Source organism: Pseudoliparis swirei, chromosome 6 (genome assembly GCF_029220125.1).
Source record: "Pseudoliparis swirei isolate HS2019 ecotype Mariana Trench chromosome 6, NWPU_hadal_v1, whole genome shotgun sequence".
Classification (NCBI taxonomy): domain Eukaryota; kingdom Metazoa; phylum Chordata; class Actinopteri; order Perciformes; family Liparidae; genus Pseudoliparis; species Pseudoliparis swirei.
In genome coordinates, this window is record NC_079393.1 from 12,940,753 (window position 1) to 12,967,114 (window position 26,362).

The following is a 26,362-nucleotide window of genomic DNA, read 5'->3' on the forward strand; positions in this document are numbered from 1 at the left end:
AAATTTAATAAAATTTTAAAAAGAAATTAAAACCCCCAAAATTTTTAAAGAATTTTTAAAAATTAACCCCCTTTTTTTTAGCTGCAAAATTAAAAATTTTTAATTTGGTAAATTTTTAAAGTTTTAAAAATTTCCCTTTATTTTTTTAAGCAAATGTAATTTTGGGCCCAAAAAAAAAAATTTTTTTCAATCAAACCCCCAAAAAATTTTTAATTTTTATAAAATTTTAAAAAAAAACCCCCTTTAAAAATTTGTATTTTTAAAAAAAAATTTACATTTAAAAAAAAAAAAATTTTAAAAAAATCTTTAAATTCCTTTTAAATTTCCATTTTCCTTATTTTGGTTCCTTTTTTGTTAAAATTTTCCCAATTTCAAATAAAAAAAGGGGCCCCCAAATTTTGAAAATTTTTTAACAATTTTTTTTAAAAAAAGCATAAAAAAAAATAACACTTTTAAAATTTTCCCAAAATTTAACTGAAACCCCTAAGGAAAAAAAACCCCCTTATTTAAAACGCCAAAAAAACAAAAAATTTTTTGGTTTTTTAAAAAGCCTAAAATGGGTTTTTTAAAGGGGACCTTTAAAAAAAATTTAAAAGGAAAAAAATTAAAAATTTTTTAAATTTTTTAAAAGTTTTAAAACCCCGGGGTTTAGGGGAGGGGTTGCCTTTTAAAAAGGTTTTTTAAATTCCCTGGGAAAGTCAATTAGCGGCTCAGCGGCTGTAATTGAGGTATAAAACTCCTCCTGCCCAGCTGGTGCTGGATGTTGTGCCACAACAGTCAAATGACACATCAACAGTTTACACGGAGGATCTTTGATACATTATCAGGCGAACACTTCCCCAGACTTTGAACAATGCCCCTAGAGCTTCCATGGGTTTATCAAAGGCATCTCCTCTTAATCAGCATGCTTGGCTTGAGCTACCACATTCATTCATACACACACACACACACACACACACACACACACACACACACACACACACACACACACACACACACACACACACACACACACACACACACACACACACACACACACACACACACACACACACACAGACACACAGAAACAACCCCACACACACATGACATCAGTTGGCTACAAGTTGACAAACCCTTGTAGCACTGCTATATCAGCTGCTTGCTGGGGGTCCTACTCAGCCTGTAACAGGACAAAACACAGATAAACAAGAGAATTCTGTGAAGATAATGTCCATGGGCAGCAAAACAGTATCTCAGATTTCCTTAATACTCTTCTGAGAATTACAAAACAAGTGTCATGAGACACTCAATAAAGAGACAAATACCACATGCTGCCTTTAAATGTGTTGTCACAGGAATACAACCAACGGTGTGCTCATCCAGTAAGCTTCATCTGCATCTTGTCCATGCATTAAATGGCTTCTGTAACATTATCATTAGGAAGCCTTTCCGTGGGAGCTGCCTGCTTGTCCATCACACCCCATATAAAGGCGTATCAAAAGTCAAATGTTCAGGAGCAACGAATCACAGAGCAGAGCCTTAAAAAACCCCGGGCACCCACACACGCCCCCTCCGAAAAAGTATTCGATGTCCAAAGGAATCCAGTCACCCCCCCTTGAAAGTACATATTTGACAGGGTACAGTCAGGCAGGGCCTGTACTCCAGCTTCGTGTTCAGTTCGGCACAGACGCCCCAAACGCTCTCCCACTCCCTTCTTGGTTTTCATTTGGACGTTTTGTTGGTGCCGAACACAAGAAGCAGCCATGGACGCCATCAAGAAGAAGATGCAGATGCTCAAGCTCGACAAGGAGAATGCCTTGGACAGAGCTGAGCAGGCTGAGGGAGACAAGAAGGCAGCAGAGGACAGAAGCAAACAGGTCGGCTGATGTGTTTTTCTTTTGTTGAAAATCCCCAAAATCCATAGAAAAAAAGCAGGAATACTAGTTTAAAGCAGCGGCCCTTTAAATGGGTCGCTTCCTAAATACGGACTAATTACGTTCATGGATAAACCCAAATGCGGATTCATTAAAGAATAATCCATCCTTCTTGAATTTGGGGATTTTATAAATCCTCCTCTCAACAGTTTTTGTGATTTAAATATAGTCTAGAAAATGATTTTTATCATTTAGAAAATGTAAATTTGAGAGAAATGTTACAATAAATTAAATAATCGCATGTTCAATTTCATATTGTTTTAACTTTATGATGTGTTTTTTTATATGCATGTATAGTTAGAGGACGATATAAGAGAGTTGGAAAAGAAATTGCGCATTACTGAAGATGAAAGAGATAAAGTGTTTGAGGAGTTCCAAACTGCTGAGGAAAAGATGCTGACCGCTGAGGAGGTCGCCACCAAGGTATCTGATCCGGACGTGCATGAGCTTCCCTAACTTTTCTTCTCTCTTTCCCTTTTTCTCCTGTCCTGTCCTCTCCCGTCCTGTCCTGTTTGTCTCTCTGTACGCGCTCTTGCGCCTGTGCGCGTTCACGCAACTCCTCGCTGATCACCTCTGAAACTGTCTGGCCACTGAAACACGCCTCAGCTTGAGGACGATTTGGTAGCTCTGCAGAAGAAGCTGAATGGAACTGAGGATGAGTTGGACAAGTACTCCTCGGCTCTTAAAGACGCCCAGGAGAAACTTGAGCTGGCTGAGAAGAAAGCCGCAGATGTAAGTAAGAAAGGGGTTCACAAAGGCACCATTCCTACATCACGCTCTTCTTCACACCTTCACTCTTCACCGGGATGGGGGGCCAGCGACAGCTGATGCTCATTCACATTTGAGCATCAAAGTCCACCTTGACATTGAACTATCGATGTATGTTAAGGAGCGCATGCGCAACCACGTTCAGTCTGCCCAAAGAAAATCCAGTTGGCTGTTTGACTGCAATTTAAAATCCAATTAATGTATAGGATAACTCATAACATGGATATCCTATATTGTCTATGTGTTTTAGGCCTTGGTGTGTTCAGTCTGACAGGACTTAGGCGGAATAAGTGTTTTTCAGAGTGAATAGTAGAGTGTCCTGCATGGTGCGCAGTGGTCCAAAGAGCGCAGGGAGGGAGCGCCTGGATAAATATAGCTCACATCTTTATATGGTCAAGATAGAGCTCATACTGCGGGCGGTGCATGTGCATGTACAGGGGGGGAAGCGGTCTCAATAAATCAATGCTTTATATATATTCTCTTCGGACAACTACATTTTGTAAATCATTTAAATGTATACATGTTAAAAGGTCACCACATTCTTTGGAGAGTATATACTTTAGGTCCCCAGAAAAAAAAATTCACGACAAAGAATCCCGTGAGTGTCCGAGTTACTGTGACTGTCTGACGCAGCAGGCACTTTGTTCACAAGAGTCAATCAGGGGAATCAATGTGTAGTGTGGTTTATAAGTGGCCTCCAGATAACCCTTTGTAAAACATCCTTTAATTGGATTCCTCCCAGGGAGTTTAAAACGTAGTCTGTGATTAGTTATTTCGATGCAGACGTACTGAATGGCCTGTAGTCGGTAGAAGTATTTTACTGCCATGTGTACTACACAGTCGACCAGCAGATGGCGATGTGGCCCTGTTAGATATCTACAAGCGGGCTAATTACAGTGAATGGACCGGGTGTGTTCTTGTCACTAAAAATGCATTGTTACTTTTCATCAATTTCTATTTACATTTTATTAGTTATTATGGGGGGATACAGAATAACTCCACAGTAAAACAAAAAAAATGTGCACAATCTTTCAGAATAGTTTATTTTCAGGTCTATTTTGAAATCAGTTGTACTTCCTGGACAAATGATAGGCACCGCAGGGAGCGTCTCCGGAAAGCCTGCGCACGGTTCAGCCTGTCTTCACGCAGCTTTCCGCACGATCAAGGACGTCATCTCGAGCTCTGCTGCAGCTCAGAGAGCAGCCTTTGAAAGAAAAGAAGAAGAAAAAACACGTTCAAAAAAATCATAGTTGTAGAGTAAACAATGGCCGGAGCTGCATCGCTCGAGGCAGTCAAACGAAAGATCAAATTTTTACAAGATCAGGCCAGCGGTGCTGAAGAGAAAGCCGAGACGTTACAGAAGGAGTTGCTTTCGGAGAAACATAACAGGGAACAAGTAAGCTTCTTTATTTTTTACCGCGCGTGCAGCCAGAAAGGTGCATCTAATTAACCGCAATATTACGCATCCTCCTCGTGTAGCCGTCCCTGTGAATACGTGTACCGCTGGATTAAAGGCGACACAGTGATTTAGCGGGATGTGTGTCTCTCGGTTCCACGCAGCGCAGACGCCACACACTAGCCGACTCCACCGAGGGGTGGATAGCCTGCTGCTCTCGGCTAAGAGCTTCTAATTAGTAACGTTAGGCCACCGGTGCGTTGCCTCGTAGCCCGGTACATCATCTCATTCGGTGCACTTTGATGTTACCGCTCCTCCTCAACCTGCTTTCCAGTCACTTCCGTTTATTCTGCTCTGCAGGCACGCCAACCGCAGGTTAAATATTTGAATAAATAATGTTAAGCAACCAGGAAGTTACAAATCATGTGTGGCAACATTAGGTGGTGGTCGGCTCTGTGAGTGTGCTCTTTGACTTGCCCTTATAAGGACGCTATGTACAAAAGAGTGGTTTCCCCTCGTGTACACAGAGCGGCAGTTATCTAGACGGGACATAAATCTTTCTGCAGGAGCTTATGCAGTCTGAGCCTATTTCAGGATTTATGGCAATCACCCGTGAGGTGTTTTTAAAGGGAGTTAAAAGCATTGCTTGCGTGTGCAGGTTATTAGTACTTCCATGTTACTTCACAACCTCAGATGCACTTTGGTCCGCCACTGCTCACTCAGACAGAGACAACCCACTGGTAGCTGCTGCCTGTTCTCAGACCTGCTGAACAGGATCATAAGGCAGAAGTAACGTACGCTCCAGGTTTGAATCATCATAGGAAAGGTCTTATCTTTTCCAAGTCCCTAGCAATGCAGGAGGACTTTTCTCTGAAGATGCCAGATCATTTTAACAATTGAATCTATATGAATCCAGGGAGTCTCCTCTTGTGTATGTGTGCCATGAGAGCTGTCATGTGCAGTTTAATTGTCTCGCTGTGACTTGAGCCTAGTTAATGTTCTCTCAGGGGTCGAGTAATGAGGCAGGGCATTCAACCGACTGTCATCTTGGGTCATAATAAATAGTCAATTAGGAGCACTGGTACACGGAAGGCTGATCCCAACAGGTTGCATACAGAAACGGTTTTGAACAACAGTGATTGCTGATTAGTCACCCACCTGGCATAAAACAAACCAAAAAACAATCCACCACCTACTGTTCATTCTTTGGGCTGACTTGTACGGCTGCGCTAGCGTAATTCTCAGGTAGTCTGTGAAAGACGTCGACCTCTAAACCTTCTCCTCGCTTGCTCCTCTTCTCTCCCTAGGCTGAGTCCGATGTCGCTTCCCTTAACAGGCGTATCCAGCTGGTTGAGGAGGAGTTGGATCGCGCTCAGGAGCGTCTGGCAACTGCCCTGTCCAAGCTGGAGGAGGCTGAGAAGGCAGCTGATGAGAGCGAGAGGTGGGTTCTCATGAGCGTTGACTCAGACTTCTGATCTCGCCCCCTCGCTGCAGAGACCCGGTAGCAGGGCTATGTTTGTGTCTCTATGGGGTACCTATGGTGTACAAGGGGAACCTCTGTGCTGCAGCTCACTGGCACACTAGCTGTGTCAGATCGTGCACTCATCTCTTAACATCCACAAATTCAGTATTCAGTATATTCCTTTTTCCTGTCAAAGCAATTAGCCGTTCGCTGTGGAAGGTCATATTAAAGATTTACCCGCCAACACTACTGTGCACTCGACCTGTGTGTCCTCCGGGAGGCCGAAGGCTGCGGACCTCTAACGTCTCTTGATGCGTTTGTTCTCTCACACAGAGGCATGAAGGTCATTGAGAACAGGGCCATGAAGGACGAGGAGAAGATGGAGCTGCAGGAGATCCAGCTGAAGGAGGCCAAGCACATCGCTGAGGAGGCTGACCGCAAATATGAGGAGGCGAGTTGTTCAGCCGCCGGCTGTCTCCCCAAAAGACTTCTGCAGCATCAAACACACATGTGGAACACTCATTTACTGCAACCAGTCGTTGGGCGACAGATGTGTTACCCCGTATTGATAATAGGTGTATTTCTAAAATATTTGTTTAATAATTTCTTAATCCCCAAAATGACAAAACATTTGAAGTTTGAATCCAAAATCACCTTTCACATGGGTCCTGTGTTTTTCTTAAAAGTATGAAATAACCCTTTGTTTTACATAAACCTTTATACGCAGTATATATGTATACACAATTTATTAAACAATATAATATAAGCACATATAAGAATTTATTAACGCATTTGCCAACAATTATATATCCTGTGGACACCCATTCATGGTGACTGGTGTATGATAACATAGTAAAACACAATCATAATTAGTGATGCAATTTAACCCACTATATTTCTTCAAGTACAGTGACTAAGTACACGTTTGAGTCTATTCATTTTTACATTACTTTTCTCCTTCACTACATACATATACTGAGACAAGTTTGTTAGATGAGTTGATAATATTCGATTAAGAATAATGAGTACTTTTCCCTTTGATACTTTAAGTACATTCTCCTGATGACACTATACTATTTCACTTTTACTAAAGTAAGTCAGAATTTTACTTGCAATGGAGCATTTTCTACAGAGCTCTATTGGTACTTTCAATCAAGTTAAAGGTACTCCACCACAAGTAGTTGTAATATTATGAAATGTGTCTTCCTAGAATAAGTTGTAGTTGTTGACAAATACTGTGCTTTTATAAACACCGAATTAGTGTGTTGTAAACATTCGTTATATGTTCATGTCATGCTTATAAATTCTTGATGTCGGGGGTTTAAGTAAAGTTTTACCAAGTGTGGTTCTAAAATATTAGAGTGCCACACTTCCAGGAACGACCCTGAAACGCACCCTAGTTGTGTCAGTCATTTGTTGTGTTGTAACACTTTATTGTGCTGCACCTATAGGTGGCCCGTAAGCTGGTCATCATTGAGGGCGACCTGGAGCGTACAGAGGAGCGCGCTGAGCTGAATGAGGGGTAAGAGGTCTCACCTTCACTAGGGCTGCACTTACATAGGGCACTGGCATCTCACCAGTTGAGCTTTGAGAACTAATCCTCTGTATGAGACTCGTATCTATTTGAACAGTGTGCCCTGTGTTCATATTGTATGTGTTCATTATTTGCATGCTCTCCATGGTTTGAATGGTTTTGGCTTGCACACGTGCGGCGCACCCATAAACAGACGGACTCGGAGAGCGGACGATGAGCTCAGGGTTTTGGAGCAAAGCATGAAATCACTAAACTCCTCAGTCACAAAGGTACTACAAACAAGAACTAACACAACTCTTTGATGAGCGGCTCCTCCAACTGCCATTCATGCTGTGAAGTGTCCCCTCTGCTTTGCTTGCTGCACTTGTTCTTTTTCCTCTTTTATGCTCTTGCACTCGGGGTAGTTAGACTCTTCCGCGTCTCTAACATGGCAGAGACTGTGCAAGAATAACACCTCACATTTAACAGAAAGCATGATATTTAGATGCGGAAATACTTTAAACCAAATTAACAATTGAATTTCAACGCACGACTCGTTGCGTGATTACATTATTCATTTTATTATTTCAATTCTCACAATCCTGCACTGTTAAGGCACTTTGAAGGTACTTGGGGTTCCCTCCCTGTTCCATCCCTGTCGTTCTTATTTATCTTGTTTCCTCTCTCCCTCTTTCTTCCTGGTTTGTGTCCACCTCTGGTTGGGTCCGTCCTTTTTCCTCTACCCCCCTCCTGCTTATCCTTCGCAACTTCCTCCCCTCATCTAAAACACCAGCAAATGCTCTGAGCTTGAGGAAGAGTTGAAAACTGTGACCAACAACCTGAAGTCACTGGAGGCCCAGGCTGAGAAGGTAAGTGCAGCCTTCTGGCCAAGTGCATGCTGTCAAAGCCCTTAGCTCCCAGTTAGACTGGGTGGCTGGGGAGCAGAGGGGCCTCGGGAGCCCATGTCTTCATTCCAGCTTTATTTCATAATCCATCCACATTTGTAAAAAAAAATGTATATAAATGTGTTTGCATGCACCAGGACATTCAGAGTTTGACTCCATGTCCACATGTTTGACACCCGTCATTGTTTTTGTCCCACAGTACTCCCAGAAGGAGGACAAATACGAGGAGGAGATCAAGGTCCTCACCGACAAGCTGAAGGAGGTAGAGTTTCACAAGGCCTTAGCGGGGGTCGCAGGCTGACTCCGGGGTCATTCAGACACGTCACAGGTGCTGCGTCACACTCCGAGGGTGGGACTCACTCTTCCTTCTGTCCCTGTAACACAGGCTGAGACTCGTGCTGAGTTCGCTGAGAGATCAGTAGCCAAGCTTGAGAAGACCATTGACGACTTGGAAGGTAGGATTTGTTTGCTCTTCACTCCAGAATGCTTTTCTGGTTATTTAGAAATGGAACAACACAAAAATCTCTTCAGCCTATTATTTGCTTTGCTCTTGAACTTTATTTCTGTTTCCCTCTTAATGCCATCATGGCTCTTTTCTTTTTCTATTAAGTTTATAGTTTATTTGTTTTTCAGTTTCAAGGTGGCTTTGATTCCTCTCAGAGATATCAGGCCTACATGTTGACTTAGTGTTCAAGGAGTCATGCCGAAGGCTAAGGGCTGAGAGTGAAAGATATGGTCCATTTCTTGATGGCGCTGAGGGATTTCCTGACCTTTATCGCTTCCATTCTGTTTTCTGGTGTCACTTTGTTCTCCTTTTTTTGTCCTGTTTTCAATATTATTTCTTTCTGTCACCTCTTCCTATCTTTTTCTCTCTCTCTCATCGATATTCTGGACGCTTCACCCTTCACCTCCTTGCCATGCGCTCCTTCACCTTCGTCCCCACCTACCCCTCCCCGTTCACCCACGGCCCACCAATAGATGAGTTGTATGCCCAGAAACTGAAGTACAAGGCCATCAGCGAGGAGCTGGACCACGCCCTCAACGACATGACTTCCATGTAATTTTCATTTTGCTGCGCCTGCTTGTTCTGCCCCCCCCCCCCCCCTCTCCCTTCCCCTGCACCTCTGTTTTCTGTACACCAGCTACCTCACCTTCATGTCCTCCCTTATATTTCTTTCTCGCCGTTATAACAACTACTTCCAACCCTTGTATCTGTCCCCACACTTGAACATGGATACGCAGCTATGTTTATATAGTCTTAAAGTTGAATGTCTTAAAACAGACCTTGTGGTATTCCATGTCTTTGTTTGAAGTCCACAAGCAATAATTACAAGTCCTTCTGGTTTCCCCGTCACACTTCTATGTTAGTGTGGCTGTGATGCTGGATGTCCTTTGTATCATTGATGTTTGAAGAATACTGTAAACTGGACTTGAGTAATATGCATTGCTGATTTTGTCAGTATATGCGTTTATTTATAGATTCATAGTCATTTCTAAATACTTTGACATTTTGTCAATGCATGGAAGTTGTCTTTTGTATTTGTGTTTCAATGACGATTCTAACTCGAGGTTATGAGTGTTTCGTCTTTCCTCTTCGACTAACATCGCCTACTTTGTCCAGAAGAAAGGCCACCCGAGTGTTGCGAGATCCCCTTTTCTGTTCCGTCGTTGCACCCGTTTGAAGGTTAACTTTCACAGTTTACCGTCACTGTCGTCGAGTCCCCAGTTTTGCTAAATTAGTTGTGTGCCCCAACGCGAGTCCCTTCTGCGGGAGGTGGACAGAGCGTCGAGTATCCACCCGGTAAAGCGACGCTCCTCTGGTGCTACCAGAAAGGTCTGGATGTAAATCTGAGGAAGGAGTTGTTTCCGACCTCCAGATTGTGTTTGCGAGTGTGTGCCGTCCCTCACAATGCCCTGCCATTGTGAAGTCTGGTTGTGCCGTGACTCCCGTGGTTCTGGTGGATTGTGGTGCGCATCTCAAATCCCCGTCAGGTCCCCCGCCGACCCCCTGGTTCACTGTACTTCTTCTCTCCCACGCAGATAAATATTTCACACCACATCAAAGACGCCTCCTGCCGGCTGAGTGGCATCTGTCTGCTCTCTCCAGCCATCTTTCAATTTTCCCATCCCTCTCTGTCTTCGCTTTCCTTTCCTCCTCATGTGTTCATCCTCATGTCGAAGTTACTTGCATATCATCACTTGTACAGACTCCTAGAATCTTTCTGCATTGTGTAAAAAATAAACGTCCTTCCTTCTATGCAAGCTGTATCTCTTTACTCTGTCCTTTTTTCCTTCTTTTTAATTTATTTATTTTCAAGTGGCTAAAAAAAACAAGTAGCCTTGATTTTAAGTTCTTATCTTCCTTTTCTTTCTGCATCTCAACACGCCAGTAGTTGAGCTTCACCCAGCTTTTCTTTGTTCTTGTTCTTTTCTTCAAATATTGTTCTGTCAACCTGATGTGAGGAATATCTCAGTCGTGTCACGAGCACAGAAAGCTTGAACAGCTCCAGGTACTTGACTGAGGGCTGAGCCAAGTTGTCTTCTCTGATTTTCAACATGTATTAGTACTGTGACGGGAGGAGCAGAGTAGAACGACTTAAGAAGGGTAGGGAGTTAGTGTTGGATTGTTATCGGGATAGAGGTGAAGTAGAAGAGTAAAGCGTTGTGGTGGAGTACAGAACAGTATGTAAGATGTGTTGAGCCTCATCTGGTTGCTGAAGAAATTGGAGTAAACTGCTATCGGTGATTTTGAGACATGACCTTTGTATGATACGTGGTATCCTGTCATATATTTGAATAAAAAAACAATCTCATTTTCTGAGTGTTTTCATTAAAGTTGTGACCTGTAACTCCAGAGCGAGAAGCAGAAATAAGCAATTTTCTGGTGTGTGTTTTTGAGGTGATATAATTCAAATAGGACTGCAGAATAAGAGGCGAGCCACATTCTTGCATTGTCGGCCCACAAGAACTGGTTGATCAGTTTGGATATTGATCAGCCATATTTTAGCAGATGATAAGATGCACTTGATAGAGAATGGTAAGAGCAAAAGTCAGAGATATATGTAGTTTTGCATTTTTTCTTTTCTTTTTATTCTATTTTTTCCCCACATTATCTTAACATTATTTAAAGGCACCATTTGACCTTTTCACCTTTTCCAGTTCAATTTGCTCCTCTGGTTTCACTCTGATCATAAAACCCCATCTCAAAAACCACAACATCAAAACACTGTCTGGTTATGTTATTTAATGGCTATTCAGATACTAGCCGTGTGTTTTATAAAGTAAACGAGTAACTGATGGCCTCTGTAAACAGGTAGGTGTCAACAGGCCTTTTCTCTTTTCCTCTGACTTTCTGTCCTCTCTCTTTTTTTTCTACTTGCTTTCTGACTGCAAAGATCGCCTCCACCATCAACTTCAGACAAACCGCCTTCTCACTCACGAACTGCACCTGGCATTGAATGATGACTAAATTGCGTGAATGTGTTCTGTTTGTTTCCATTGTGTGTGTGTGTGTGTGACAATCTGATCTAGAGCAAGATCCAAAGTTCTTCCGTTTGCATTGACCATGTACGATGCCCGCACTGCTTGAACTATGTGTTGCTGTGTAGTCAGGGATTAACTCAAATATATATAGTCCTGCAATCTAGTATTATGATATACAATATTTTTGTATGGATTGTTGTGTTTGTAACCGGTTTGCATGGTGGCTTGCACATCATAATGTGAGCTTGTTTACTCAATGTGTTGCTCTTGTTGTCTGTCCATGACGTGTAGGTTCAAACTGTTTTGTCGTGATGCAGCCAGCTTGATTATTAATGCAGGCTAACTACTCATTGTGCTCGCTGGTGTGAGATGATAACTTCTCCATTTGATGTTCTCACAGAGAAACTGTCACAATCGAAGGAAGAGAACCTCGATATGCACCAGATGCTGGACCAGACTCTAATGGAACTGAATAATTTGTGAAAGCACGGTCTGACCTCGCACGCACTGTGGTTTTGGCTTTTTGTACATGCACCTTGCTTCCCATCAACCCCTCTCCTCATGCCTTGCCCACGGTGGAGAGGAAACGACCAAATGCATTTCCTACTTCACCGTGCTGCCTTCAGCGGAACGTGACCAAGGAGTAAAGATAAGGGCAAATACAGCTTAACCTTTCCCTTTGATGAAGCCTAAACTGAGAAACAATTTATTTTTTTGCAAGCCAGTTTTAATCTTATAACGATGTCTGCCTTTTGCAATCCTTGAGATTTTTTTTTTTTTTTTTGACAAGTAATTTGGTAAAGTAACATTTGTAAGATTGTTTCCTACTGCGTTGAAGCGATCTGGTACGTTCCATTCCATCTAGATTATGCACGTACAGAAGGACAACGTGGAGAAATGTTGCACTTAGTTGAACCTAAATTCTGTAAGAAAAAATATGTTTAAAAAAAATTATATATGCCCTCCTCCCGGAAGCTTTCCTTACAAGTTATAGTATAAATTGTCTCTGCCTGTCATCATGTATACTGGTGCTACTGTATTGTTAAGCAATAACGGACAATGCTAATACATTACAGTATATTTAGATCCTTTAAAACCACGGTTCAACATTTGTTCATCTTGTCTATAAAGTCTGACTTCAGTCATCGGGCTGTGCATTGTTTTAGCATTGTATTAATGTAGATGTCTCAAGTGTTTATTATATCTGAAATGTACAAATTATAAAAATAAAAAGCACGTTTTGAAAGGTTTCTAACTTTGTTTGTGATTTGTGTTTGTGTATATATATATTTTTATAACATTTTGTCTAGATCCAAATTTATAATTTATATATATATATGGGCAGACCATATCAGGAAAAATAGTAAAAAAATATGTGATTAAATGTGTGACTGGTAGGGAATGGGAAGCAAGTTGTTCCTTGTTAAAAATAATGTATGTGGCCTTGTTAAGATCTGTGTTGGATTACGGTAATATATATATATTATTGGCTCAGCAGCCAAATCTCTTATTGGGAAAGTTGATGTGATTGAGGCATGGGCATTGTGAGTAGCGGTGCATTTAAAATGTCTCTAACAAACGTCCTGCATGGAGAAATGCTGCTGGATTCAAAGAAATGCAAACTATTGGGCTAATTCCTAAGGATACAAAAGGAGTGAAGATCACGAGTGTCTGGGAGGTTGACATTGCTAAATAGTTTACCCGGTGCTGGCTCCATGGAGCTTGAGAGGTCTGATATCAACTGGTATTTGTTCGAGGTCAAAAGGAAAGAAAAGGATAAAGTGGATTTGGTGCATTCATGTACTGAAAGAGTTTAGGGATGGTGCTAAGAAACCTGAGACAGGAGTGACAGGGGATGGCAATACCAGCTGAAGGAAGAGGAATCAACAGAAGGACATCTGATCAGCTCGGGCTTTACACAGTGGAGATGCTGGCGGTGCTGTTTGCACGACGACGGGTGGAGAAAAATAGATATGAAAAGGTGTTGATGTGCTCCGACTTATCCACAGCCCAGCAAGTTTAACATCTTTTCATTCAAACAGACGTCAAGATATACTGTCTGAAGTCCTTCAGTCGGCCACAATAATAACTAACCATAAGGTCAGGTTACATTCCTGTGGGTTCAAGCGCATGTAGGGAAGGAGAGGGAGGAGGACTTGGCAAAGAGGGCTTTAAAGAAAATAAATCTAGAAATGCAAATTCATATCAGTAAAGCAGAGGTCAAGTCTATTATTTGGGTACTATATAAACCGAATGTGGCAAAAAGAAGGTGAGAAAGGGAGACGTTTTTTATCTTATTCAAAAGAGTGTCAAAGTTATCAGGGTAAGTAGTTTGAACCGGAAAGAGGAAACAATGTTGACAAGTTTACAGTTGGACCATTAAGCACTAAACAAAACACTGAAACTGATTTTTAAAAACACCAGAGAGGGTTGTGTGAGAGATGTGGAGAAGAGGAGGCAGTAGAGCATTTAGTTTTGAGTTGTAGTGGATATGAGATGCAGAGAGATGAGGAATAATCTGAAGAATTAGGGGTGCACATTAAAAAGAGCATGGGTGAGGGAGCACAGGTTAGGATATATATATTGTATTATTAATAATAAATACATTAAAAATATATATATATTTATATAAATACAAATATATATATATTTATTTTTTTACATTTATTTATTTATAGTCTGGAGTGTAAAACATGGAGGATAAAAGATAGGTGAACGTGGTATGTGTGGTATTTTATTTTGAGTGTGATTTCTTCTGATTGGTTTGCTTTGGGGGAAAGAGTGTAAGTATTTTTGGCTGATCCGGGGCAGAAGGTGGCGGTAATGCACCAACAAGTACGCCAACCGCCGTAAACCTAGAAGAAGAAGAATAACAACACCAACAGCAACAAGAGGGATCGCGAAAAGCAGCCAAGAGAAGCAGCACATTCAACAATGTCACGATTGTTTTTGCCAAATCGTCTTTGTGCTAAACGTGCCCTCCTCACAGCGCGCGCGCCTCCTCTGCTGACGTCGCAAGGCGGAGCGCGAGTCAAGCAGCAGCAGTTCGATAAGCCGATAGTTTTCATTCAGCAGCAAACCCGATGGGTCGGAGGGTCAAACGCAGAGTTTTTTAAATACAGGTCAAAGTCCAGGATTTGGATATGTGGCGTGGCTGCGGGGATCGCTATCGCCCTCGGGCTGAAATACCGCGAGGACACAGCCAGCGGCTCCTGTGAGGATCAAGTCGAAGACGCACAGGCGGATCGATACAGCGATGCCATCCGAGTTAGCAGGGACCTTGTGGAGAGGATAAAGGTAAGCGTCCAGGTACGTGCTCGCTTGAAGGGCCCTTTCCTTTCTCCTTGTGCTCTCCGCCTCACCTCAGTGTCCCCCGGCATCCCTTCAGTGTGTGTTCTGCTCTATTGTCATGCAGACCGAGGTCGGGGCCCCCGGGCTGGTGGTGGGGGTCTCTGTGGATGGAGCTGAAGTCTGGAGTGAAGGTTGGTGCCAAATCAGCCAAATAAATTGTTAACGAAACAAAAAAAAGTGTTAAAGCCTGAGCTCTGTTTGCCTATAGAGCGTATTCACGTGACGTCAGAATCTCAATCGCGCCATCTTGGGGTCCACTTATTAAATGTCAGAAGAAGTTGACCTGGCTATCGTGTCCGCTATTTGATTATGCGAGAGCCCAGCCACCTCATGTCCTTTTGCATTACCAAAGAAAGATTTCAGCGGTTGGAATTGAATATTCGCAACGCTTTTTTACCTGATTTTACTCGCTCAACACTTTGTGGTTAATTCGCTAGTTACCGGCACATAGCCCGGTCACATTCCTGTAAAGCCGTTTACATTTCCGCTATCGACCATGGGACATTAACAACTATTTCTGCGTTATACTTGCAGGGCTCTCAATTGTCACGCATTGAGCGTGAGACTCAAGCATTTCGGTCTTAACTCACGCACTCCCGCCACACATCGTATTTCTCACGCTGAAAAAAACTCTCGGCTATTAAATGTTCGAATGCAGGGGTGCTCAATACGTCGATCGTGATTGATTGGTCGATCGCGGTCGCCGCAGAGCTCCGACGCCGGTGTTACGGTTCAACCTGAGTCCCTGTTAACTGGCGACCTTCGGTCGAATGCGTCTGTTGTTGTCATAGTTACGGCAGATGTTGATAATAGCAGGAGAACACGTAGCTGTCCTCGCGAATGCCGCAATGTTTAATTCTACAATTCAATGAGAAACCTTCTCGTGTCGTGTCTGGTCTGAACATACCGGAGGAGACGATGGAGAAGAGAAAGCGTCCAGCGACTTGAAGCGTCGCGTGTTGTTTATGGTTGAAACAGGAAGTTAGCAAACTGCCCTTCCTTTGAAATACATTTGGTCAAATAAATAAACACTTAATCAACATACAATTGGGAGTCTGTTTTGTGCAAACATGTATCACGTAGCATAACTCTGTAGTACAAAAACCACAACAAAAAATATATATAAGGATGTTACGGGATTCGAACTCATGTCTTTGGGAGGAAAAAAGTTTAATTGACGGGGATCTTACCACTAGGCCAAGAGCGACACGATATACTCTGTTCGCACAATTAAATAACGTGCACTGCGGTCACTGGTCACCACGAAGCAGAGAACCACCAGATCAACTTGTGACCAACACACTGCCGACCACCATGGAGCATGTTGACGTGAACCATGGGCATTGACCACATTAAGTTTGTCATATTTACTTTGCCTTATTGTGTCTGTGATTTATGCCACTTAAATAAAGTAAATAAGTGACCTGTACTGTTTGACCTCTCTGTGTTCTTGGCTGGCCACACAATTAAGAATTCAAGTGATATTTTAGTCATGAAGGTGGAAAACGTTTCGTTAATGCCGTCGAAATCCTAAATGAAGGCTGGAGCAAGCTGCTCCCCCGTCATGTGTCAAAAGACACGCTCACTCCTGTGTGTAGTTATGTGTGTCCTTATCGTAACAAAACAACAGGTAACAGTCATGTTTAATCTGGACAGTGAGTGCTGCACAGGGTAGAGTATAGTTACGAGGATATATGTTGATCCGTAGTCTCGAATATAAAACATAAGAGATGTGAAGACAGCACAAAGTCTTGTTGTGGTATCACAACTTAATCTGAGTCGATCAGTTTCCCAGCTGACAGCGGTGGGCGAGCTGGGTGTAAACAACGGGCTACATGCTTCATTACACACTGTATTAAGAGTAAACTGGTCTCACATCGACTTGACGTCAGATAACGACGTATAACATAAATATCAGACTGACAACAAGAGCATTTTGTCAAGTATTTATTGAAGTTAGTCGTAACCTACAAAGCCTTGATTGGTGATGCTCCATCATATCTTAAGGAGCTTGTCGTACCATATTGCCCCACTAGAGAGCTACGCTCACTAAATGCGGGACTACTTGTAGTTCCTAGAGTCTTAAAAAGTAGAATGGGAGCCAGAGCCTTTAGTTATCAAGCTCCTCTTTTATGGAACCAGCTTCCAATTTCAGTCCGGGAGGCAGACACAGTCACCTCGTTTAAGAGTAGACTTAAGACCTTCCTCTTTGACAGAGCTTATAGTTAGGGCTGAATCAGGTTTGCCCTGGTCCAGCCCTTGATATGCTGCTATAGGCTTATAGCTGCCGGGGACGTTTTAGGATGCACTGAGTACCTATCTCCTCTTTTTCTCTCCTTAAGGATGAATTTTCATCTCTCAATCACACGTTACTAACTCTGCTTTCTCCCGGAAGTCCTTTTGACTTCTCGTCTCATGGGGTCATCGGACCCTATGAGACGGCATAGATCCTATCTGCCTGATGGATCGTCTGGGTCGTGGAATTCCTGCTCATGACTACGCCACTGTCCTGTTGAGACTCCGCCCACTCCTCCTCCCCACCGCCATCTGCCTGATGGATCGTGGAGGTCTCCATCGTGGAATATGCCTACTATGAACTATTCATACACTCTGTCATATTCATTGAATGTATTTTAACTCTAAATCTGTCCTTCTGTACACATTACATCTATTGCATCTGTCCATCCTAGGAGAGGGATCCTCCTCTGTTGCTCTCCTCCAGGTTTCTTCCCTTTTGTTCCCCCTGAAGGGTTATTTGGGAGTTTTTCCTGGTCCGATGTGAGGTTTTGGGGCAGGGATGTCTATGTGTACAGATTGTAAAGCACTCCGAGACAAATTTGTAATTTGTGAAATTGGGCTATACAAATAAACTGAATTGAATTGAATTGAATATTGAACAGGCACCAGCAGAGTCACCTACTTTGTCCTCGGCGTCTCAACTACAGCCTCCCGAACAGGTATCACATTTTACAGCAAAGTCATCCGTGTTTAGTCTTTAAAACATTAGCGTTACATAAAAAGAACGTGACAGAGAGGCTAAGCGATGGAAATGTGCATTTCCTAGTTAGTCGAGACGGGTCCTGAGAGCAGTAGGGGCGAGATCCCCCTAGCGACGCTGGCACTCAGTGTCACTTGCCAGTAGTTGCCACAGCTACTCAGTGGCACTTGCCAGCAGTTGCCAGCAGATGCCACTACTAGTCAAAAAGTGCCACTACTAGTTAAAAAGTGCCAGCAGACGGAGGGTCAGCCGCAGTGACGAGTCTGCGACGATTTAGTGACAAGCTTCACTGAAGTGCCCGGACAGCGGAAGAAATCACTTTCATGATCACAGAATGGAGGAGCTGCGGTTTAGCTAGATAGATAGATAGCTAAAATAGCTAGATACACAGATGGATGTGTGTGTATATATATAAAAATACACTAATTATATATATATATATTAATTAGTGTCTTTGTAGACACTTACTGACAATATGCAATAAGATAGTGCTGTACATTACTGCTGTACTATATTTAATATTGTTTTGCTACTAATACGTTTCACTTCGTAATCTATTACACTTATATACCATGATATTGTAACGTCTCGGACGTTATGGCACTGATGACACGGAGACGGGACGACGTTATTAATCCTCCCTTTATTGGGCATCCACCAACACATACAGCGTGTTCCTCTCAGTTTAGCAGGTCGAAAGTCAACAACAACGGTTCCCGTCAACCACCCTTAACTCCCGTTTTCCGATAGGTTAACCCCGCCTCCCCTCTACTCCGCCAATCACAGGCACGCCCCCTCGACCAGCACGCACGGTGCCACACTTTGATTGACAGCCACTTCACAGGGTCGCTACAATATATTACGAAGTGAAACGTAGTAGAAGCAAAACAATATTAAATATAGTACAGCAGTAATGTACAGCACTATCGCATATTGTAAGTAAGTGTCTACAAAAAGACACTAATTATATATATATATATATATCCATCTGTGTATCTAGCTATTGTAGCTATCTATCTATCTATCTATCAATCTAGCTAAACCGCAGCTCCTCCATTCTGTGATCATGAAAGTGATTTCTTCCGCTGTCCGGGCACTTCAGTGAAGCTTGTCACTAAATCGTCGCAGACTTGTCACTGCGGTCGACCCTCCGTCTGCTGGCACTTTTTGACTAGTAGTGGCACTTTTTAACTAGTAGTGGCACTTTTTGACTAGTAGTGGCATCTGCTGGCAACTGCTGGCAAGTGCCGGCAAGTGTCACTGAGTGCCAGTGCTTACACTTTAGACTAACAGTGGCATCTCCTCAAAGTAGAATTTCATGGCGGTATAACAGTATGACATGGTAAAAAATTTAATTATATATTTTTTATTATTAAAGAAAGGCGGGTACATTATACATATCATGGTATATAAGTGTTATATATTACGAAGTGAAACGTAGTAGTAGCAAAACAATATTCAATATAGTAGAGCAGTATTGTACAGCAATATCGTATTGCATATTGTAAGTAAGTCTAAAAAAATACATTATCTATGCAAGTCTGTGGCACTTGCCACAGACTTGCCACTGAGGTGCCAGTGAGTTGCCAGTGAGGTGCCAGTGAGGTGCCAGTGAGTTGTCGGTGCCAGTGATTGCACTCGCCCTCTCTCCCTGAGAGGCAACTCGAGGCCACTCCTACGGCACATCTGCCTCATGCACGCGTACCAAAACCAGTTAATTCAAAAAACAGTTAATACCGCACACCGGCGGAGTTGCCATGTTCATGGCTTCCTCCCAAGTTTCCATCCACAGTTCCTTTTGCGCAAGTGAAAGACATTGATTTTCGCTCGGCGAAAAAGCAAAAAGAGATTATTGACGAGTGTCAATGGAAACGTGCCCACAACCCGATGTATCGACAGAAACACATGAGAACAGTCGTAACGCTCATACGCCGAGTGAAGCCGAAGTAGATGCATGACAAGTTGAAGTAATAGCCTGTCTTGTTGAGCTGATAAACCCATATTCTGAATCATTAGTCCCACATCCAACAATGAGGCACAGTACCATAATCACAAGGCACACCGCTTTGAACTGAAATCGTGTCTCCTTCAGGATATAATGGTCATTTCTAAGGGAAGAGCGGCATACAAACAAGCAAAACAATGCCGTGGTGGGACCCCAACATGGCCGCCAGAGTTTGTTGTGGTCACGTGAGTGAATACGCTCTATAGGAACACACGTGATCCCTCCCAGTTGTCAACTTTTTAAAATGTTATTATTATACTGAAATGTATAACACATTAAATGACAGTGGACTTCCACAATACATGGTTTAAAATGCGCAATACATGGAATCCTCTAAAAACACGTTGACATTTATATAGGGTGCATTTAAAGTCTCCCCGTCATTCAGGCCTCGGTTATGCTGACTTGGAGAATCGGGTTCCGTGCAGCCCAGAAACAGTGATGCGGATCGCCAGCATCAGTAAACCGCTCACATCTGCAGCGGCTGCACGGCTGTGTGAGGAGGGGAAACTGGAACTCGATGTCCCTGTCCAGAAATATGTCCCAGACTTTCCCCAGAAACAATTTAATGGACAGGATGTAAGTTTCTCGAACAAAATGTCAGAGTCTTCTTCTTGATATTATACCGTTCAGCTCACGTGCACGTCATTCATCGCAGGTCACAATCACCCTTCGTATGGTTCTGTCCCACCTGAGTGGTATACGGCATTATGAGAAGGATGCAAAGAAAGTGAAGGAGTCCAAGGAGAAAGCCAAGCGTCTCTTTAAGCCTGGAAAGAAAGAAGATGAAAAGAGCTCATCTGAAAACAAAGACACACCTGCAACAGAACAAAACACCAAAGGCAAAGAAGCCACTCAGGAGAAGAAGAAAGAGTTTGAGCATGAGGAATACTACTTGAAGGACAACTTTGAAAGTGTCACTCAGGCTTTGGACCTCTTCAAGGACGACCCACTCATTTTCAAACCTGGTAAATCACACATCTGCTTGATAAATCATTCAAATATGATACAATGTCAATTCATTGATGAGTAAGATTGACTTGTTGTTTTTAATGATGTGCAGGCACCACTTTTCTGTACTCCACCCACGCCTTTACCCTGCTCGGTGCTGCTGTGGAGCGAGCTGCTGGACAGCGCTTCCTGGATGTCATGATGAACATGTTCCACGAGCTGGGAATGCTTCACACTGTGCCCGATGAGAATGACCCTATTGTTTACCACCGCTCCAGGTAATGTATAAAGACTTTAATGTCACTCGATGTACAATTTGCTGTGACATAATGTCACAAATGAGTCCAGCTGTATGCAACTACACCTGGATGGACGGGATATGATTCATATCATTGCTGAATGTTCTGGCTCATGTTACACCTTTTGTGTGAAACATGAACAAATAGAAACAGGGAATGAAAGCCATAGAACTTTCTAGTTCTGGTTAATGTTACATACTCCGCTTAGCCCCTGCACGATTTGTACTGTGTAATGAAAAAAGAAGAATGGTTCACTCATTGGCTATATACGTCATCGTGGATTTCAGACGCAGTGATACTTCTTTCGGGAGCTGACAAGCTTTTTCATCTCCGTTGTGAGTTTGACATGTGCGGTCCTGATCAGGCAGAATGTGCACATTGGGTGGCGAGTGACATGGTGGTTGTTATTCCTTTTGTAGCGTTAATGAGCTGTTAAATTATGCGATGGGTGCATCACCTACGATACCCGTGCCGGATGCAGTCACGATACTAAAATGTATCAGATATATAAGTTTAGTTATTTATTTGAGGGTGTTTAGATACTCACGTTTTTTTTTCTTCATGAGTGAATAACTCGATTTTAAAAAAGCAATTGTTGATGCTCCTCCACAGATTCTACCACATCAACAAGAGCGGCCGTGTGGTGAACTGCCCATATGTAGACCACTCCTACAAGTGGGCAGGAGGCGGCTTCCTCTCCACCGTGGGTGACCTGCTGCTGTTCGGTCACGCTCTGCTCTACAGCTACCAGGTGGCCCACCTGCAGGACGCCGAGGGCTTACTTCCTGGCTTTCTCAAACCCCAAACTGCCATAGATCTTTGGTCACCAGTGGACAGGACAGAGGCAAGCTGGGACAAGGATGGACTGTATGCACAAGGCTGGCTGGTGGTGGAGAAACTCCAGAAATATGGGCAGTGCAGGAAGCGTAGGCACTATGTGTCACACACAGGAGGCGCCGTGGGGGCGAGCAGTGTCCTCCTGGTGCTACCCAGTGAGGAGATGGATGAGAATCAAGGACGGACCCCCCTCCTCCCTCAGGGAGTGGTGGTCACCATCATCACGAACATGCAGTCAGTTGGACTCAACAGCACAGCGCTGAAAATTGCACATGAGTTTGACAAAGCCAGAAGCCTGTAAGAGGACATTATTTACAGAAGTGGGATTTTTATATTTTACATCAGTATTTCCGATCAACCAGGAAACAATAAATTTGTGATAAGGCAATTTGCAAAGTGAACTCAAATTACTGCCATTGCAACGCTTACATTCTGCCACTAGGTAGAAGCAATTCACCACAACTCTTAGCACAAAAAGAAGCCGCTGACTTATCAGTTCCTTCATTCATCTCTACCTTTTTAAACAAATACAACAATATTGTAATACAATTTAGCATTTGAGAGAAATAAAACATTTAATATACAATGGAAGGAGGTTAGTTGCTTTTTAAAGCAGCAAGGTACACCTTCAAGTCTCTACATCCCTACTCCATGGAGTGACCTTTAGGGTCCGCCCTGAACGGATATTTCCTGATAGCAACACAACATGCTTTTGGGAAAACCTTGCTGTGTGTTTACCTAATACTGCTGTTGTATCAATAATCAATAGGGTGATGTTTTAACAGTGTATGAGCTAATTTCTGAGTGGTAACATTTACTTCCACCACAAGTACAATCCTGACATCTTTGAATTCAAAGAAACAACAACAATTCCAGATTGTGATGTAAAGATATTTTGTTTATAGTAGTTCAGCGAATAACTGAAGGTTTTGGCTGTCTATTTTTTTTTTACCTAGTTTTTTATTAGCAACTGTTGGAGAATACTTGAAGCCCGTCAAAAGGGAAAGACTCGCACATTTTGCAGTCTAACAAGTTTTAATAATCTCGTTACTCGCTGAATTGAAGCAGATTTGATGCCAACATTTTCATTATTAGACTCCTGGGATCTTCAGTGCCCCTGTTTTTAGATTTATAGGACTGATGAATGGCTTAGGATACACTAATTATACACACTCCCACACACAGTGTCACTACGTTGTGTTCCTGCATGTCCAGCTTTGTGAAAGACATTTCTTAAAAGTGAGGTCACCTTGACCACTGCTTGCTTCAGGGGGCAATTATGGCTGAGATACAATTTAGGATTAGGTTAAGAACAGGCTAAAGGTTGAGGTTAGAAATTAAGTGTTTAGAGGATGAAGAATGCCTACTCATCATGATACTTCTGAGTATTCGTGTGTGTGGGTGCGTACGTGCATGTGTGTGTGTGTCACCAGAAATCAGTCAAATCTTTCAGGAAGGTTCAATGCGAATATTAAGACAAACTGTTTGTTATATATTTAATAACATATTCATTCATTGATACAAAGGGTTATTTCATAATTCCATATTTCAAGTTCAATATTTGGAATAATATTAAAAACCCCAACAATGCTTTCTACATTTCAGGCAAAGCAGATTGATTGAAATGTGATTTAAAATGAGTAACACCGATGCCAACTTCATAGCAGTTTTAAAAAGGCTGCTGTGCAAACTGTGATTCAATCCCACCCACTCTCAGTTTCTATAGCGAACAGCATGGACTCAAGAAATCTCATGAGGTGTTTATCAGCTCTTGACTACGTTAAAGAATAACCTTGGTGTTTTTCAACTTTGACTCTATTTTCCCATGTTTTTGTGTCTCCGTGAGTAATGGGGAAACCATTTATTCTCAATTGGTCCGGTCCTGAGGGATAACACTGAAGACAACAGTCGCAAAACGCTGTAATGTAATCGCTTGGCAACGGCTCACTCAATTCAGAGCGCAGAGGGACACCGGTGTTGTCCGAGTTCATCGGAGTACAGAAAGCGCAGCTGAGTGTTATCTAAAAGATGTTTGATGCCATCGCTGAATGTTAATGCATATTTTTAGCCAGGCAACATGACAGAACGAGACTCTTCTGAGCAAGACACATGATTAAGCAAAGGATACAGAAACCGTAAGTATTTCTCTGTAGGGTCCTCTTCATAATGGTGTTAGACTTTCATCATAACAGTCTACACGTCAGTGGAAAAAGCAAGAGCTTTTACTGGACGTTGATTGACAGTAAGCAGTTGCCCCTTACATTACAGCTCAATACTGGACCAATTTGAATGTTGTCCCCATTGGTCACTTAGACACAAAACATGGGGAAAATAAAGTGAAAAATACTGAGCTTACCCTCTCAAGGTCAACACAGTTGACGACAAACAAACGGTTTTCCTCCTGCCTGTTGGTCTCGAGTCGAACAGGCAAGTGACCCCCATCTCTCAGACTTATTTCATCATCCCACCCAACACTCCAGCCAAAAGAGAAACCAATGGACATCAGAAGACGGATCATACTCTGGGTTTTACTCTCCAATACTGTGGCTGATTGTTCTGTTGGCTCTGTTGCTTGGCTTTCAACATCCTACGTGTAGACAGAAGTAATGGTTATTGGCTTTCAAAGAATACTTTCAAAGTATTACATAACACATAAAACACTTAACACATCCGGATTGTATTTGTAGACTCCTTGAAAACATTTGGTAATCCTCAATACATAATGCATGTACCTGAGTATGTGGTAGATAACAACTGCCAGCATCACTAAGATAAAGAGGGCAACGATGACCACGGCTGCAATTAACCCTGCTTCTGTTGTATGGGTCTTAATACTGTAGAGCTGGAACTCCTCACATCGGCTGCCTTTGAAATTTTCATTGCACCTGGTTTAAGAAACAAGAAAATGTGGCAGCAATATCGCCATCTTGTGACATCAACAGAAATTCCAACATAAAAGTTAATGGTTCCCAAAGACTCATTCTTTATATCAAGGACAATTGAAAATAGATTTTCTTTTTACTTACACACAGGAGAGTGTATTCATGGCGAGTATTTTATAGCACGTCCCTCCGTTCATACAATAGGTGGCTTCGTGCCCATCACAAAGGACTCCATGGTCTACAGACATTATAACAATATTTCAGGAATGATGCTTTTAACATGGCTGAATAATCGCTTCTTAAAGTTATTTATTCGGATAATTTTTTTGTTATTACCTGACATCATGTTTTAACTGTTTCCTGCAAATGCAAGAAACATTAGTGTTTAATAAAAGGAAGTAATCTCTCACCACTGATGAAAGCATGGCATAACCAGAAGTTTCAGATGCCAACAGTGAAAACAAAGCTGTTACATATATAAACCGTTTCTTAAATCTTATTTCGTATTGTCAGAGGAATGTATCACCCTATTGACTGAAATTGATCAAAAATCTGTCCTTACCAGCTCGTGGAATCTCCGCTTTTGGTAGTTGGAGCAGGTTACGGAGGTGAGTCATAGTGCCGCCTCACAATACCTCCTAACTGCTTTTTGTTTTAACATGCAGACGTTGTCATGTGGGTGTGTTCCTCCCTTCACCTAAAAAAATGTTGTGATTGCAGTTTGTCCACATTGCGAATGTCACTCTAAATGTCAGGATACTACCTGGTGGTAGGTCATGTGTGATAAATGGTGTCATTTAATGTCATGAGAGCAATAGAGCTACAGACAATGTTAATATCTGACATTAGATTAAGACTCAGTACATTATAGTTGTTGTTCTTGTCGGGTTAGTTGCATCATACAAGGATGACTGAGCAAATCACCTGTTGGACCTGTGTTTGGGTTTGGTAAGAAACAACTGAATGATCGGTATGCAAAGAAGGCATGAATGGAATCGTGGGAATTGTTTAGTCGCCTAAAACACTTCCTTCAGACAGATAATTACTGTTGTAAGTCAGAACCGTTAGTTGACTCATCAACTGCGGTAATTGTTAATTGTTCACTGAGTTCCAGTGTTGGATTAAATGTTGTCTTTGGTCATGGTGGAGAAAATGTGAACTACTTAATATATGTTTGGTATTTAATCAGTAACAATAGATCATATTTTAACCAATCATGTTTTGTATGTACAATCTTAATTTAAAAAAAGTAACCATAGCTCTTACATAACTGAAGTAAACTGAAGGTTTCGCATTAAAATGGAATACGTCTCCTCTTAAGTACGTACTTGAGTAAATGTTCTCAATTACTTTCTGTTGTGTTCTTATTAAGAAAGTGTGTCGTTTTGAGTCATAGTGCAAGAGGATAGGCAGGTTATACTCAACAGACCTCAATTAAGAAACATGTGGAGATGCACAATTAATTGTAAGGACATTTCTGTTTAGTGTCTTATCATTTTACACACACACACATTTCATAAACCTCTTTATAATGGTTCTTAATCCGAAAGTGATAGCATATGTATTGAAAACAATGACAAGGCCGATATGTTGTTG

General features: G+C 42.2%; 3 protein-coding genes across 15 annotated transcripts; 2 read left to right on the forward strand and 1 right to left on the reverse strand.

The window, feature by feature from the left end:
- The first annotated feature begins 1,621 nt into the window (after positions 1–1,621).
- Positions 1,622–12,693, forward strand: tpm1 (tropomyosin 1 (alpha)). 12 transcript variants are annotated; one of them, XM_056416070.1, is made up of 10 exons: positions 1,622–1,859; positions 2,214–2,339; positions 2,523–2,648; positions 5,388–5,521; positions 5,876–5,993; positions 6,994–7,064; positions 7,849–7,924; positions 8,160–8,222; positions 8,346–8,415; positions 8,939–9,021. In XM_056416070.1, the coding sequence occupies exons 1-10, from the start codon at positions 1,746–1,748 to the stop codon at positions 9,019–9,021; spliced, it is 981 nt and encodes a 326-aa protein (XP_056272045.1). In that variant the 5' UTR covers positions 1,622–1,745. The 12 variants fall into 12 exon arrangements, with proteins under 12 accessions (XP_056272045.1, XP_056272047.1, XP_056272044.1 ...); XM_056416069.1 differs by lacking the exon at positions 8,939–9,021 and adding an exon at positions 11,844–12,693 and having other exon boundaries at positions 1,624–1,859; XM_056416064.1 differs by lacking the exon at positions 2,214–2,339 and adding an exon at positions 10,001–10,776 and having other exon boundaries at positions 1,625–1,859; positions 8,939–9,017.
- A 1,529-nt stretch (positions 12,694–14,222) lies between these two features.
- On the forward strand, positions 14,223–22,272 carry lactb (lactamase, beta). 2 transcript variants are annotated; one of them, XM_056417032.1, is made up of 6 exons: positions 14,223–14,752; positions 14,859–14,925; positions 20,186–20,376; positions 20,456–20,765; positions 20,861–21,026; positions 21,660–22,272. In XM_056417032.1, exons 1-6 carry the CDS (start codon positions 14,378–14,380, stop codon positions 22,183–22,185), a joined length of 1,635 nt encoding a protein of 544 aa, XP_056273007.1. In that variant the 5' UTR covers positions 14,223–14,377; the 3' UTR covers positions 22,186–22,272. The 2 variants fall into 2 exon arrangements, with proteins under 2 accessions (XP_056273007.1, XP_056273008.1); XM_056417033.1 differs by having other exon boundaries at positions 14,228–14,740.
- A 1,092-nt stretch (positions 22,273–23,364) lies between these two features.
- On the reverse strand, positions 23,365–26,218 carry LOC130195489 (pro-neuregulin-4, membrane-bound isoform-like). Its single transcript, XM_056417034.1, has 3 exons — positions 24,911–26,218; positions 24,617–24,769; positions 23,365–24,471 (listed from the first exon to the last, which is right to left on the reverse strand). Exons 1-3 carry the CDS (start codon positions 25,012–25,014, stop codon positions 24,399–24,401), a joined length of 330 nt encoding a protein of 109 aa, XP_056273009.1. The 5' UTR covers positions 25,015–26,218; the 3' UTR covers positions 23,365–24,398.
- Positions 26,219–26,362: the final 144 nt, after the last annotated feature.

Bases quoted from the DNA above. Each gene is read 5' to 3' on its own strand.
- tpm1 (XM_056416070.1), top strand. From the start codon at position 1,746: ATGGACGCCATCAAGAAGAAGATGCAGATGCTCAAGCTCGACAAGGAG. The intron at 2,649-5,387 runs GTAAGTAAGAAA...TTCTCTCCCTAG, and splicing joins CTGAGAAGAAAGCCGCAGAT to GCTGAGTCCGATGTCGCTTC. The intron at 5,522-5,875 runs GTGGGTTCTCAT...TCTCTCACACAG, and splicing joins GCAGCTGATGAGAGCGAGAG to AGGCATGAAGGTCATTGAGA.
- lactb (XM_056417032.1), top strand. From the start codon at position 14,378: ATGTCACGATTGTTTTTGCCAAATCGTCTTTGTGCTAAACGTGCCCTC. The intron at 14,753-14,858 runs GTACGTGCTCGC...ATTGTCATGCAG, and splicing joins GGATAAAGGTAAGCGTCCAG to ACCGAGGTCGGGGCCCCCGG. The intron at 14,926-20,185 runs GTTGGTGCCAAA...CCCGTCATTCAG, and splicing joins AGCTGAAGTCTGGAGTGAAG to GCCTCGGTTATGCTGACTTG.
- LOC130195489 (XM_056417034.1), bottom strand. From the start codon at position 25,014: ATGTCTGTAGACCATGGAGTCCTTTGTGATGGGCACGAAGCCACCTAT. The intron at 24,770-24,910 runs GTAAGTAAAAAG...TTCTTAAACCAG, and splicing joins ATGAATACACTCTCCTGTGT to GTGCAATGAAAATTTCAAAG. The intron at 24,472-24,616 runs GTACATGCATTA...GTCTACACGTAG, and splicing joins GTTATCTACCACATACTCAG to GATGTTGAAAGCCAAGCAAC.